The sequence below is a fragment of the Polyodon spathula genome, chromosome 2 (assembly GCF_017654505.1).
Source record: "Polyodon spathula isolate WHYD16114869_AA chromosome 2, ASM1765450v1, whole genome shotgun sequence".
Taxonomy (NCBI): Eukaryota; Metazoa; Chordata; class Actinopteri; order Acipenseriformes; family Polyodontidae; genus Polyodon; species Polyodon spathula.
The window spans coordinates 80,770,837-80,784,828 of NC_054535.1; the positions used below are offsets into that span (position 1 = coordinate 80,770,837).

Consider the following 13,992-nt stretch of genomic DNA (forward strand, 5'->3'; position numbering starts at 1 on the left):
TTTGTTACAAGGATAATCTGCTGTGAACACAATCTGTCTTTTCCGTCTATTATAAGCTGTCACCCTGCATATTACATTTCAGAAAACTCCACTGAAAAATCTTCCAGTGCCAAGTGTGTAAACCCTAAACAGCTTTCGGAAGTCATTTGTCTTCAGCTATGTGGAAAGTAATTCCTTGTATCTAAAATGTACATAGAAAGTAACAGTTTAAGCATTTTTTGAACTAACATAAAACAATAAAACAGCAAAGAAGTTATTTATGTCAATACCCAGGCGCTTGGGGGCTCAAACAAAATTAACCTTTTAATCAGTTCTTGACATCGGCTCTAGATTGGGTGGCTAAGTACAAAGTGGAATATGTCATCTTAACATGAGAAATGGCACGCCTTCTTCTAACATCATCAGAAATTGGCAAAGCTAAAGCGGCCCCCGAGAAAACTAGTGCAGCTTCCACCAGGGCTCTGTTCATCTCTGCTGAATCTCAGGTTGCATACCAAGTACTACAGAATTCTGAGATCTGAGTTCAGGAAACCTGAGAGCAAGGAAAATAAAAGTTTATTACGGTAAAAGCATTGCCAAGTGTACTAAACTATTCTAAATTATAGGCAAGTGCAGTAATGTGCAAAGAGTAAAATCATGATAAAACTGCAAGAGTACCTTGCAAAATCACAGCTGTGTTCTTCTAGAGAGTGGATTATGTGAATTTTTGTGGGGAAAAAATAAGGGAGGGGGGGGGGGGGGGGGCTTCATTTAAGGCACATTATCCCAATTTAATGGAAATGCCATATGCATTTCTCAAAGTCAAATGTCAATTAAGAGTTAAAGGACAATATAGAAAGAGAATGTAATTATAGAAAGTGAGATCAAAGAATCACTAAATTTGATATATCAACAAACTGGGACTGCTGTCCTTCAGATGAGACACAAATAAGGTCCACTCTTGTCAAACAGCCCAGGTCTACAGCCCAGTTCTATATACATTTGCTATATAATCTGACTGCGAAAACATTTTTGTCTATTTAAAAAAATAAGATGCATACTTAATGTAATCATACACTGCTTGAAAGATGTGGGACCTACAGGTTTAATATGGGATAACTAAACAACTCCCTTAAAAAAACACCCTATTCTGTAAGTAAGCCACCTTTCTGCTTTGCAGAAGTATACAGCCCCCAGCTAGTGGCCAGCATAGACTGTTCTACAAAACAGACAAGTGAAGGTTTTTGCAAAGTTGAAAATACACATTAGCAGTCTGGCTGTACAGCTTTTTTTTAAGAATAATTAACCAGCACAACCTTGGCTGTTAACCTACTTTTCCTTTTTAGATTTTCAACACAGTATAAATCTATGATGTTGTTTTTTATTTATTTTTATTTATTTTTTGTGCAGTTTGCCAGCTGATGCATCATACTTGGTTACTCCACAGTGGTCTGTTATAACATAATGAGCATTCTGTATCCACAAATATGAAAGTGATTATTGATAATCTGAGACAATGGAGAAACCACAAACAAACAGGGCCATGCAAAATCCCTCACTGTCTCGGAATTTCGGTTAATCACTTGGCTAGAGTGTATGTGGTAATACCAGCACAACAGAGGCCATTCATACTAGTCTTGTCACCATGCCACTAATCTATTTTTTCAAAATCCTTTTTTTTTAGCATGCCTAACAGGTGAGAAGGGTGAGTACAGGTCACCATTGTAATTCTTTGACAGGGTCTTTGAATAGCATAAAATGAACAGATTGAATTACACTTGGATCCTGGTTTTAGCTTAAGGGTTCAAAAGCTGCTATATTATTATGAACATGTCTAGTATCCTTTGGTATTGGAATCACATTACTCCCACTAATAGTTGAAAATAAAGACTGGAATTCAGTTTCTGTCATTTTAAAGGCCACATTAACAAGTTCAATGAAAATCTTCAGAAAAGGTATCTTATTTGTAAAGGCGTGTCCTTAAAATGGGCACTATTCTTGTTGCTACAGCTTGTTTATACCTGACTTCTTGTCCATAATGAGTGACCTTTCAGAAATTATAATGCTGCAGACGTCTTTGTCCCTTACTAATCACCAGTAGCTTCTTTATTTATCTACATAATTTGGTAACCGTGACAAAACCTATTTGAACAGCATAACCCATTGTACATAATAACTAACTTACATTGACCTATCAGTAGTCTTCTGGAAAGTTTCACATTTAAAATAAGTATCTATACAAAAATGCATAGATATATATATATATTATATATATATTATATATAATATCTATCATATATATATTATATATATATATATATAGATTCGGATATCATTAGACCGTTAACTTCTGGTATTCGTTTTCGGTGAAAGTATTGAACTTATATATATCTATTTTAGCTTTATTACAAAATACAGCTACAGATTAAAAAGCAGATGTTTGACTGGATTAACATGGTAGTTTAAATATCCAATACTCTTATGTCAATTACAAATGTGGTTGAGATTAAAAGCCAGATAAGACCTTTACATGTCAAATATTTCTTACGTTATAGTTTTGTGAATCCGTTCAATTGCTTCCTCGAGTTCCTCTTTCTGATCTGGGACAAAGCGATATTCTGAGACATAGCCTGCTGTGTGTTTATAGGGATCATAATCTCCAAGTTCAGCTGGTAAGAAGGATAAAGAAAAAACACATTCATATTGTAGTCATTTCCCATGTGGTTAAACAGCAGGCTGAACTACACACACCAAAACTGCTGACGACAGTCAAGGAGTTTGTTTCAACCCATTCATGACACCAACTAAGCTGTTGTAATCACCGCAACATAAAACCGGGATGGATTAATGCAGATCGGTGTCTAATATCACAAGCTGAGTTGAGTAAATGATTAGTGTCTTACGTGTGCTTCTGAATTTGTATCTCAGGCATCCATACATGATAGTGTCATATGAAATCAGGGAGTGCTCAGCTTAGACAGTGGAACCCTTTCTTGTACCCTTGTCATGTAAACATATCAGCTAATCACTACGTATTTTACAACTAAAGGTATGCAGCATGCATAACTCTTACACATCTTTTCATATGGGAGTGCATCATAAGTCACAAGCAAACTAGCAGAGCAATTTCATCTTTCACAGGGTTTAATGTCATAATATAATATACACCTACACTGGATGGCATAAGCACCCAGTTGTGCCGCGATATTGAAAGGGCAGGGCAGGCGGCCTTGAAGGACATCTTGTTTGACTTGCAGGAGAAACTGATACCTAGTAGAGAATGCAATAATGAATTTTTTTAAATACACAATGCGGGTAAAAAAAAAAACAGAGCAATATAACATTAGAATCCTACTGGCTTCATACTTACCTTGAATATCTGATACAGTAACATTACTATATAGACACTAACATGCCTAAAGAGGCTATGGAAACAACAATACAGATTACTTTTAAAACACCAAACGATTGTATTAAAATGAAATGCAAATGGTTGAATATAATATTTTATTAATACTTCACCTCGTTATTTCTTCTTTAAGTTTACAGGGGTCATCTGCATAAAATTTTACACCAAAGTACAGAGTATAGGGTGGTCCTGCTAAGAAAGCATAAAACATCTGTTTGACCACACGTTTACACAATTACTGTTTCTACTGAGTAAATACTTAACTGTACTGTTCTTGTTACTCAAATAATACATACTGGTAAATACATGCACCTAATATTGCTGCAGCACATGTGATATTGCAATTTTTATTACAAAAATGGTAACTGCTTGAAAATTACTTTTAAGTACAGTTATTATTATTATTTTTCAGTCCCTCAGAATGATGTCAAACATCATGAAAATGGAGATGTAAAAAAAAAATTACACTTGAAGCTACTTTAATATCATGTCTGAAATTAAGGGTGTGTTATTATATGAATACACTGTATATGCTGTATACCTACATTATTAAAACCACAATTGGTAAGTTCTGCATTTCTAAGTTCTGCATAACCCACCAAGAATAAAGTGTTACAGACTAATGTTCAGAACAAACTCACTGTTTATTAACTCTTTGTGCTCAGCAAGGGTCTTTGCAGGGTCCAGCCAATACTGTATTAAAAAAAAAAAAAAAAAAACAATAAAAAAACAGAAAGCTTTAAAAAAAATACAGTATTTATATTTGATAACATTTTGGAAAACAATGCCTTTAAATCAGTGGGACTGCTTGCATACTGCAGATCAAAACTAAAAAGGCGTCACCAAATAATATGCTAATGTCAGACACAAGGTGCTGGAGATAAATGTTATGACATGTTAACATAAGCATAACAACCGAGAGACTCAATGTAATGGCTGTGGAATGGGGCTCATAAAGGACTTGCAGCAGCAATTAGGGAGCAGGAGTGTTCAGCAGGTTACCACAAGTTCCAGGAGTTTAGTATTTGGATCCTGGTTCACCTAACAACCCAAACTTCAAGATTCCTGCCTCGGTTGCTGTTAGCACTAAACTCTGAAACCCCAGTAGTAAAAGATTTGTAGAGCCTGGTTTGGAAATATGGGAAATATTCAGAAAATATGACTCAAAACAACACGTGCACATTCAAACCAACTGTGTGTCTTTGGTTACTTCCAGATAGCAATTTGTAGAATTTTTTTTTGTATCTTTCTGTATTCAGATAAAGCATTAAAAGTATACAAACTAAGCTTTGTTGCAGCAGCCACATGGATGTTATTACCTGCCCTCAAGTTTAAATAATGAGGCTAAACGCAGCTTGATTATCAGGCATGCTCCCTAATAAAGACTAATACAAGTGTCACGGTAGCGAGTGTTCTTTGCTGGCTACATACCTTTTGGCCAAAAGCCCATTTTCAGCAAGAAAAGCAAACACAGATCCGTAAACTTTTTATTTAAATACATTTACTGCACAGCGTTTCCTTTTTTTTTCCTTACAATATGTATGTATAAAACTAAATTCAAAGTACAGCTGTCTCTGCTAACACAACGCCCAAATCCTGTCGAAGTGTGAGGTATTTAAGTTTGGTTTTCCTAGCTGAAGGACTTTCCTTACATATGTATGTATAAAACTTCAAAGTACAGCCTGTCTCTTCTACACAGCTCCAAATCTGTCGAGTGAGGTATTTTGGTTTTCCTCCATCAACTTTAAAGCCTTTTCATCTCCCTTCTTTTAATTTTGTTCTGCTCACTACATCTATTCATTTCTTTCTTATTTCGGCTACAGTGATCACATGCAACTTTTTTTTCCCTTTATGATTTAAACTTCTAGAAAACTTGCCGAATAGAATGGACAAGTATTCTTTAAAAAAATAGCTTTCCTTTGCAACCCTGCCATTGTGTATTTACCTAATCATCACTGTGCCTTAAAATTGATTACCGAGTTATTGATTTCACTCATCGCATATCGCAAAAGAGTGATCGCAAGTGATGGCACTTGCAAAGAGCTTTATGAAACGCATGCAACGCCGACCTTTGTGACATCGCAACCTCATTGCAACTACATCGCAATCGCAGGACTTTTATGAAACGGATCCCAGCTGTCCAGATTTATTAGGAACACCACTGTGTAGGGACAGCCCCCCTCATGCTGAATAGGAGTGTTTCAAATAAACCCAGTAGAAGAGAATGCACAGTACACTTTATGTTGTTAGTGCAGCTAGCAAGGAAATCTCCAGCTTGCTAATTAAGTAGCAGCAGGCACCAGCGAGGTCTGGGAATCTGACTGCTTTATAAAATTTAAGAATCCTGGCTGAAAAGCAGGTATCTGTTGGAAAGGTTGAAATTATTTTAACAGAACATCTCCCAGCTGTAAAGAAGAAATCCTACCACCCAGACATATATGGGATATAATCTTGAACCAAAATGTCATCTTGTTGTCAGAATAATTCAAATTCTTTCAGGCACATTAGGGCACATTAACTAAAACTAATATATTCATCTTGACACCACTGTATTAAATAATTAACTAAAATGGTTCCCCGAAGGATCAGTAAGAAATAATAAAAAAATAAATGTTATGCTGAACTGGTAATACAGTATAGGCTTTAATGCCAGCTCTTTGACAGTTGATTGGTCCCAGTGGTGCCAATCACAAGTAAAAATATACTTACCGTTAGCTATTAAAGAATAATTATAATTTTTTTTTTTTTGACTAGTGTTTTGCTCCTGCCTAAAATTCACATGTTTTCTGAAAGCAAATGCAAAACTAAAATTGTTAAGTTACAAATATATCAAGACACAACTTACTTGCAAGTATTAGCACTTAAACTACATTTGTCCCTAAAAGTACTGGTTATTAGGTGAACCTGCAGGCATTGCTAAAATTAGCAGTTTCCGTCGTTTTACATAAAACTATGTCTTACAAATGAAACACTAGAGCCAGGCGTTTTTAATACAGCTATATACTTGCCTTTCTAATACAGCTATTTCATTTTTATGTTTACTGTGTGACTCAATGTACTGTCAAATAGAGAAGGGTGGAGTTGACTATTTTCTTCAAAAAGTTCTCTAAAGCCCTCTAATTATATAGCAACAAACACATACATTAATTGAGATGTAGCTAAAACACAAATCATAGAGATAAATCTTGTAAAACTTTCTGGTCACAATCCTCCTTCAGTCCTGATGGAGTAGGAATATTTATACAATTAGTATTTATATAATTCAAATGTAAGACTATTGTGAGAATACTTTCATTTAAGACAGGTATCACATTTTTTTATTCCAGATTTCACTTGCAGGGAGAATATGAAAGTTGACAGGAAAGACCTTCTGCATTTCATTTCATGACTTGTACTGACAAAGGGCTGACTTAAAAAGGCTTTTTTTGCAGGAATGTTTTGTAGCTTGCAAAACTGAAACAAGACAAAGGCTGACACGACAATGTCAAGGTGGCCCAGTGCAGGAGACATGTCTTTAACATCTGATTACACCTGCAGGGAAATAATCACGTTACTGTGTTAGCAGGTGTTGTCATGGAGCTGCTTGTGCAGTACACTGGCCATGTAGAAAGAACAGGGTCAATATGATACAACGTTGTTTCAGTGTGACGAGAGGAAAGGTCAAAAGCAGCAATCCAGGTTTTTTTATGTATCTTTTTTTTGTCATTTCAATTAGAAACCTCTCTGTGTTTTAGATTTTAATTACAAAAAAATAATATACAGCGCTCCCCCTTTACAAGGCGGCCCTTTATACTGCGGAACAGGTTACAAGTCGATAAGGTCACGGCTCCCATTTACCCCAGAATGCCATTATACTAACACTAGTATTTTCGTTATAAGTCGGAACACAAACTGCACGGTCTCTTAACTATGGCTCCCGACTACAATGTTATAAAGGGGGAGCACTGTACACATGTAGATTATCATTGCATATGTGCATGACACACTCTGACAGATTGTGGCAAAGTGGTTTGCAGTGCGCAGGTGTAGAAGTAATGCAATGCGTAACAGATGTCAGACAACAAAGTCCACGGTCCAAACAATTCTTTATTGGTTCCGTTTTTAATCCTGGTCATGGCGACCGTGAATAATAATCCCAGGCAATACACAGTAAAGTGTATTGCATTGTTTTATTACCACAGGTTACAGTCCTGAAATAATAAACACGGTATAAATACACACAAAGACACAAACATGATTACAAGTACAGAGTAAGTGCTAATGTCCAAGTGCTGAAATACAATTTATTTGTGCACAGTGAAGTGTTGTCCAGGTTGGTGCTGGCCTTAAGCGACAGCTCCCGATATGTGTTAGCCGTATAATAAGAACAAACGAGTACAATTAGAAATGACAAAACAAACAAACACTAAACGCTCACGGTTACTTTTTATTTTCCTTCAACAGTTCCCTCTCAACCATAACAAAGGAACGGATCGTTTAGCCATGACCCCTTTTGTACCGTCAGTCACATCCCCTTTGATTTTTCTTCCAATTAGTGGAGGTCACATCACTTCCCGTCTGGGGCGATGACTTGGTGTACCATACCTCCGCCCCCTTTCTAGATGGCTGTCTTCCACCTTTCCCTGGAATGAATTGTCAGACCATCCAGTCCGGGGCACTCTGTTCCCTTTACACAGAGCTCTCACAGATTGGGAGGGAGATTTATAACCAAGATTCAATCTTTCTCTGTCACACAGATATACTAAATATACAATTGCACAAATATAGTAGCCTGATTTAATACTGGAGCCTTATGAATATAGACCTTATCTTCTTAAAATTATATAGTCCGGGACTGAATTAGCATGTATTTGAGATGGTAAACTGTCTTTTAAAGCACAAATATTAACAAGCACAAGTGCAAAAATGCTTTGATAAATCTCAGTGAAAATGAGGCCCTCTATTATGCCACATATTCTAGTTGAGTACTTGAAAAAAAACTCTCCAAGTGCCTTGTTTTTAAATGGAAAGCTTTAGTGTTCAGTGCTACTGTACCTACTGCATAAAGATGAAGATGAAGCAGATCCAAACATTGATCATTATACTTGTTTATAATAAAAGAAAGCCTCACTGGATCATCAAATGGAATGCACAAAACCCATCAAAACTGGCTAAAGAAAGAAAAGGCTAATCAAAACCATTAAGTTTTTTTTTTTAACCCCTACTAAATATAGAAAACAAGATTAGGAGAATATTCTGCATGACAAATAATAACAAAAGTGAATTGGATTCTTAAACCACATCATATTTGTACTAATTAAATTATTCAAGCTGGTGTAATTCAGTGAATACTAGTGTTATATTAATACAATTTAACTGGGTCTGACCTGACAAACAGAGAAGTGCACTTCAGTTAAACAATTTATGGGCCGTGTAACATATTGATGGGATATGGTATAAATGATTGCATTCTCACAATATTATGGTACAGATTGCCTGACAAAAGGGGTTCATGTTTCAAGCTTTTAATAAAGTCAAATAAATAGATGCACTAATCTAATCAAAGTGTCATATGTGCAGAGATTCAAAGAATCATCAACCATGCAGCTGTCATATTGCACATTATATTACATTAACTAAAGACTGCCATGCAGAAATGAAACCCTGCCCAGCGATAATCAGATTGACATCGTCTAGAATATATATTTTAATCCATCACTTGTCCCGTTTCTCCAACTTTTCATCACCTGTAGGTAAAAAATGGTATTCTTAAAGTGTACCTAGTGTAAATTATATTATATTAAATCAAGAGGTTGTTACTGGAGCGTGCCACAGGGTACCACCTACAGTATAATGTTTACAGTCACAGATATGGTCAGTGTGGCTGTAGCAAGTGGACAATTGGGAAAGCCCTCTGTTTTACGTCCTATCATTGGGTTGTTTGTCTATCACTTAAAGGCTGAGCATGGGTGATTTTTCGAGGTGTGGTGTGCGTGATTGGGATGGAATCAAATACATCACCAGAGATTGAGAGGGGCAGGGTTTAACAAATACTGTAGGATGGAGAGCAGAAGGTGATATTGGAGTTGCACATACATCGGTGACTGTTGCGTCCATTTGGGCCCGCTAATTACTAAGGACAGTAAGCTGCTTAACCACCTGTTTAGGCTAAAAATAAACAATAAAGTGTGTCTCTCCCTGTCTAAAACCAGCCTCTGTGTGTTTTCTTAAAAACCTCCAGGACCCACCAGACGCATCTTTTGACTATAAAAGATCGCTTACTGCACTACCTAGAGCCAAGCCAAATATAGCCTGACAAATAATGTTCATCAAGAAGCAGCCCTTAATCTCTCTCACCCAGGTGGACATAATATATACTTGTTAGATGGATGTACAGATTTAGATCAATACCTCTATCAGGGAGGTTAGCAAGGCAAGAAAGCAAGGAACACAATTTTTTAAAATACAATATGAACTCTAGTCTTTCTGATTTATTATGCTGCTTGTTTTACTTTTTTAGTTATACAAAAATGTTCCCGTTCAAAACGAGTTTCATTGTTTTGTTGTTCAATCTTACTGGTGGTACTAAAAACTGAAATGAGAATGGGAAAAAACGAATGAAATAAAACGTTATATTTTAAATAAATACAGTGAGAGTTAAAAATATCTCTGCTGACTCGGGGTGGCAGAGCTGTTCCTTTAGCTCTGCAGCAATTTCTCATTCTCTGCGTGCCCTGTGACCCCACTTGCAGTTCTTTATCGCTCAGTAATGTGTATTAAATTGCCCCCTTTGTCTGGGATGACCTCCTCCTGCTTGGCTCTTTGCTGAAAGTGGGACATTACATAAGGGATTATTGCCCATTACAAACTGTACTGCCCATAATGGGGCAAGAATGGAAATGGACATGTGGATGAAAGGGCTTTATGTTTTCTTACCGACGTTAATGGCAAAATCAATGTTAAAGAAATCACCAACAATGAGAAGTGCCAGGCACAGCAACATAGGGTACGTAGGAATAGCAAAAGGAATAGCAAAAGGGTCTCTAACCCACCTTAGGCAGCCAACCATTTTCAGTTCATAATAAAGTTAAGATATGTTCAGAGTTTTTAAAAACAATGCACTTTTGCTGAGAGGGTAGTCAGACCAGTGGTTCTCAAACTTTTTGTATTGTTGACCCCTTTCACACAGCAAGTCTCCGAGTGCGACCCCCTTATGAAAATTAAAAATAATTGTTTTATTTTAAATGTTACATATATAACCTTAGTGTTTACAATTAATTTATCTTTTCTCACAGCTTTTAAAATAAGACAAACACATTTGTTTTTAATCAAATTATTTTTATATGCAGAAAAGTTCATTTAAAAATAGTTAAAACAGTAATTTAAAAATAGTTATTACTCACCATAAGCAGCAAGCAGTCAGTGGGATGGATGATGCTGTTTCTTTGACACAAGAAGTTGTATTCTTGACAGTGTGTTGGAAAGGGCACATCTGATGTCATCCTTCACATCAAGCCGGTTTCGGGATTTTGTCTTTATTGTGAGAAGGCTGGAGAATCCACTCTCGCATTTGTAGGTAGTGGGAAAGAGCAGAAGGAACCTCAGGGCCATTTCAATCACCAGGAGGTATTCACTTTCAACTGAACACCAGAACTGGTTTAAAGGCAGCTGTGTGAATTTTGCTTTCACACCATCATTATTGTTCATGTTGATAAACTGTTCCTGTGTGTGAATATCCTCAGTAGGTAACTGCTCAGCCATCAAACTGAAAGGGTTCTTCACCAGGGTATGAAGTGCTTTTGGTAGCGCTGGGAAGTAGTGTGAGAACTCTAGGTGAAGGGCTCTCAGATGTTCACTGATAGCTGACTTGAGACCTTGGTCAATGTTGACTCGCTGAATGAGGAGTGTCGGAAACATGCCATATCTGTCTATGTCCAACTTACTGTGCCACAGATCCAACTTCATCTGGAAGGCTCTGATTATATTAGTCAGGTCTATTATATTGAACATTTTCCCTAAAGTGTCAGGTTGCGGTCATTAAGGCTATCAAAGATATCCACCAGATATGCCAAGCAGAGAAGCCATTTCTTGTCATTTAACTTTTTGTTCAGCTCTTGTTTCTCTTTTTGCAGGAAAAACTCCGCCATCAAAAACGTGCTTTAATACCTGTCCCTAAAGCCATCGGACTTGAGTGTGGTAAAGCAGAACTCACCACACATTTCGTTGCAGAGCTCTCGAAAGATACGACTACTCAAAGCATGCGTTTTAATGAAGTTCACCGCTTGTATTATAACATCCATCATAGCATTAAGGCACATTGGCAATGTCTTTGCAGCTAGGACTTGACGATGGATTCTGCAATGAGTGGCAATCACATTGGGTGACATGCATCTTACCTTCTGCTGAAAGCCAGACCGCGCACCCACCATGGCTTGACATATACCACATAGATTTTTCCACTCAATCCCATTGCTTTCGAGAAAGGAATTCACCTTCTTGCAAATGTTCTGCGCTTTTGTGGTTGTTTCAGGTTGTTCACAGAATAGGAATTCATCCTTAACATCCCAAGCATTAACATACCGTACGAAGGCTATCAATTGAGCATAGTTAATAACATTGGTAGTTTCATCAAGTTGCAGGCTGAATATACCAAACACAGAATGTTTAATTTCATGCACAACTTGGTCTTTGATATTTTCAGACATCTCGCATGTCCTGCGTTTCACAGTATCATTTGACAAACAAAGCATATTAAGCTTTTTGGCAGTATCACTGCCAAACACAAGAGACAGTGTCTTTGCATGCTGGCAGAACAAGCTCCTCACCTATCGTATGAGGCTTCTTGGCACGGGCGATTTGTAGCAACACAGCATAAGAGGCCTCCACAGCTGAGGACATTTGCTGTCGGAAACTTCCATCTGCATCAAGCCTGGCTTTCTCTGTTGCTTCTTCTTGGCGTTTAAAAAAATCCAGAGTTTGATTTTTATGCTCAGGGTGTCTGGTATCAAGATGTCACTGCAGTTTGCATGGTTACATCGACTCAGCAGACAAAACTTTGCAGCAAATGACAGATTGCGGTTTTTCAATACCAGAGGTAACGATGCTAGTAAAACCATGTTTAATATAAGACTCAAACTAATTTTGCTTTTTAGCAGTTTTAGCAATAGAGGTGGCCATTGTTTTCAGTAGAAAGTATGTGTACTGCTGTGTCTGACTATTAGTATTACTATTAGTTTTCTGATTTGTCTGTGGTTTAACACTTTTGCCATTTCAGAGCTCTGATAGGTCTGCAGTTTAATGCAGCTCTTCAGCTTCTGAACAATCAAGCCCTCTAATGTTGTCTCAGTCCCGCCTTCTGTCTCATGGCAACAAACAAGCGCCAGTGTGTTTTTTAAGTAAATCCACTACATTGCGTCGAAATGAGTGTGATGTAATTTGATATAAACGCTAGATTTATATATTTTTATAGCAGCTGCACTCTGTTTTGTGCATGTACTGGTGACCCCCATGTAATAACCTCGCGGCCCTCCGAGGGGTCACGACCCCCACTTTGAGAACCCCTGGTCTAGACTAATGGTAGTGTTTATCATGCACTCCCCGTTTTGTAAGTCAGAATTATTTTTTTTTTCCATAAAAGGCTGTTTCAAAACATCCGACTGTGTCTACATTGTGTAAAAAAAAATAGCTGTTGAGCATGTACTCCCTATTATAATCTGGGTTATGAAGTAATGAAATAAATGTGGAGCCATATACTTTTGGGATGAAATCATTATCAAAATCAACAACAAAATCAAACAATGGGGCTCAAAATGTTACAAGAGTCTCAAAAGTACTCTTTTTTAATTGTCTAATTGTCTTCTGCAGTTTTTTTAATTTTTATTTTTATTTTACTGCTGAGCTTGTGTCACTTAACAGTTAAATGGTTCATAATTTAATTGCGTGCAGACTGTGATCAGGATCACATGCAAAGGGTAGAGAAGGTCAAGTGGTGCTTGAGTCACTATAACACGTGTCATTTGAAGGTTTGTTTAGCAAATGAGTTTGCAGATCAAACAGATAATTAATTGTACATCAGCTGTTGCTCACACAAAAACCTCTGCAACCTAGAACCAGGTGCATCATTTTACTCTGATAATTTGCAGATTCTGTAATGTTTGTTTGATAAATTTAAGGCAGGTGAAGAATTAAGGTCTTACCTAGCCTTGGGTCTACAATTTAAAATTAGTTTAGTAATCATATAAACTGGACTGTCGTACTGTACAGTACACAAAGGGCTGAAGTAGTGCTGGGACAAACATGGAATGTTTGCATGTTTCCATGTATGGCTAGTCTTTCAAAATGTAAACGAATATTTAACTATTCAAATGTTTAATTACCGTAGTTGGAAAACAAAAGTATAACAAATAACATATTACAGAAAAAGAAAATCTCTAATAAACCTAATTTAGAAAGGCACAAAACACTTTTCTATATAGAAGAATGTATGTTATTTATTTCGCATGTCACTGATGCTTTGGTTTCCTTTGCATGACATCTGTTTTATACAGTCATTTATACATTGTGTTATATGTACAAATACATTTCAAGCAATGTTTAATTAAATATCTAAATATTTGTAGTCTAGG

At 36.8% G+C, this 13,992-nt stretch overlaps 1 protein-coding gene across 4 annotated transcripts in view; it reads right to left on the reverse strand.

Moving 5' to 3' along the window:
• LOC121301900 (band 4.1-like protein 4A) overlaps window positions 1-13,992 on the reverse strand; it is a 90,785-nt gene that overhangs the window by 32,488 nt on the left and 44,305 nt on the right. For 3 of the 4 annotated variants that reach the window (XM_041231637.1, XM_041231630.1, XM_041231614.1), the window contains 4 exons: window positions 4,030-4,081; window positions 3,502-3,580; window positions 3,152-3,249; window positions 2,528-2,648 (listed from right to left, as the gene is read on the reverse strand). In XM_041231637.1, the coding sequence (XP_041087571.1) occupies window positions 2,528-2,648; window positions 3,152-3,249; window positions 3,502-3,580; window positions 4,030-4,081 (350 nt within the window). The remainder of the gene's footprint in view (window positions 1-2,527; window positions 2,649-3,151; window positions 3,250-3,501; window positions 3,581-4,029; window positions 4,082-13,992) is intronic. The other variant, XM_041231621.1, reaches the window with a different exon arrangement.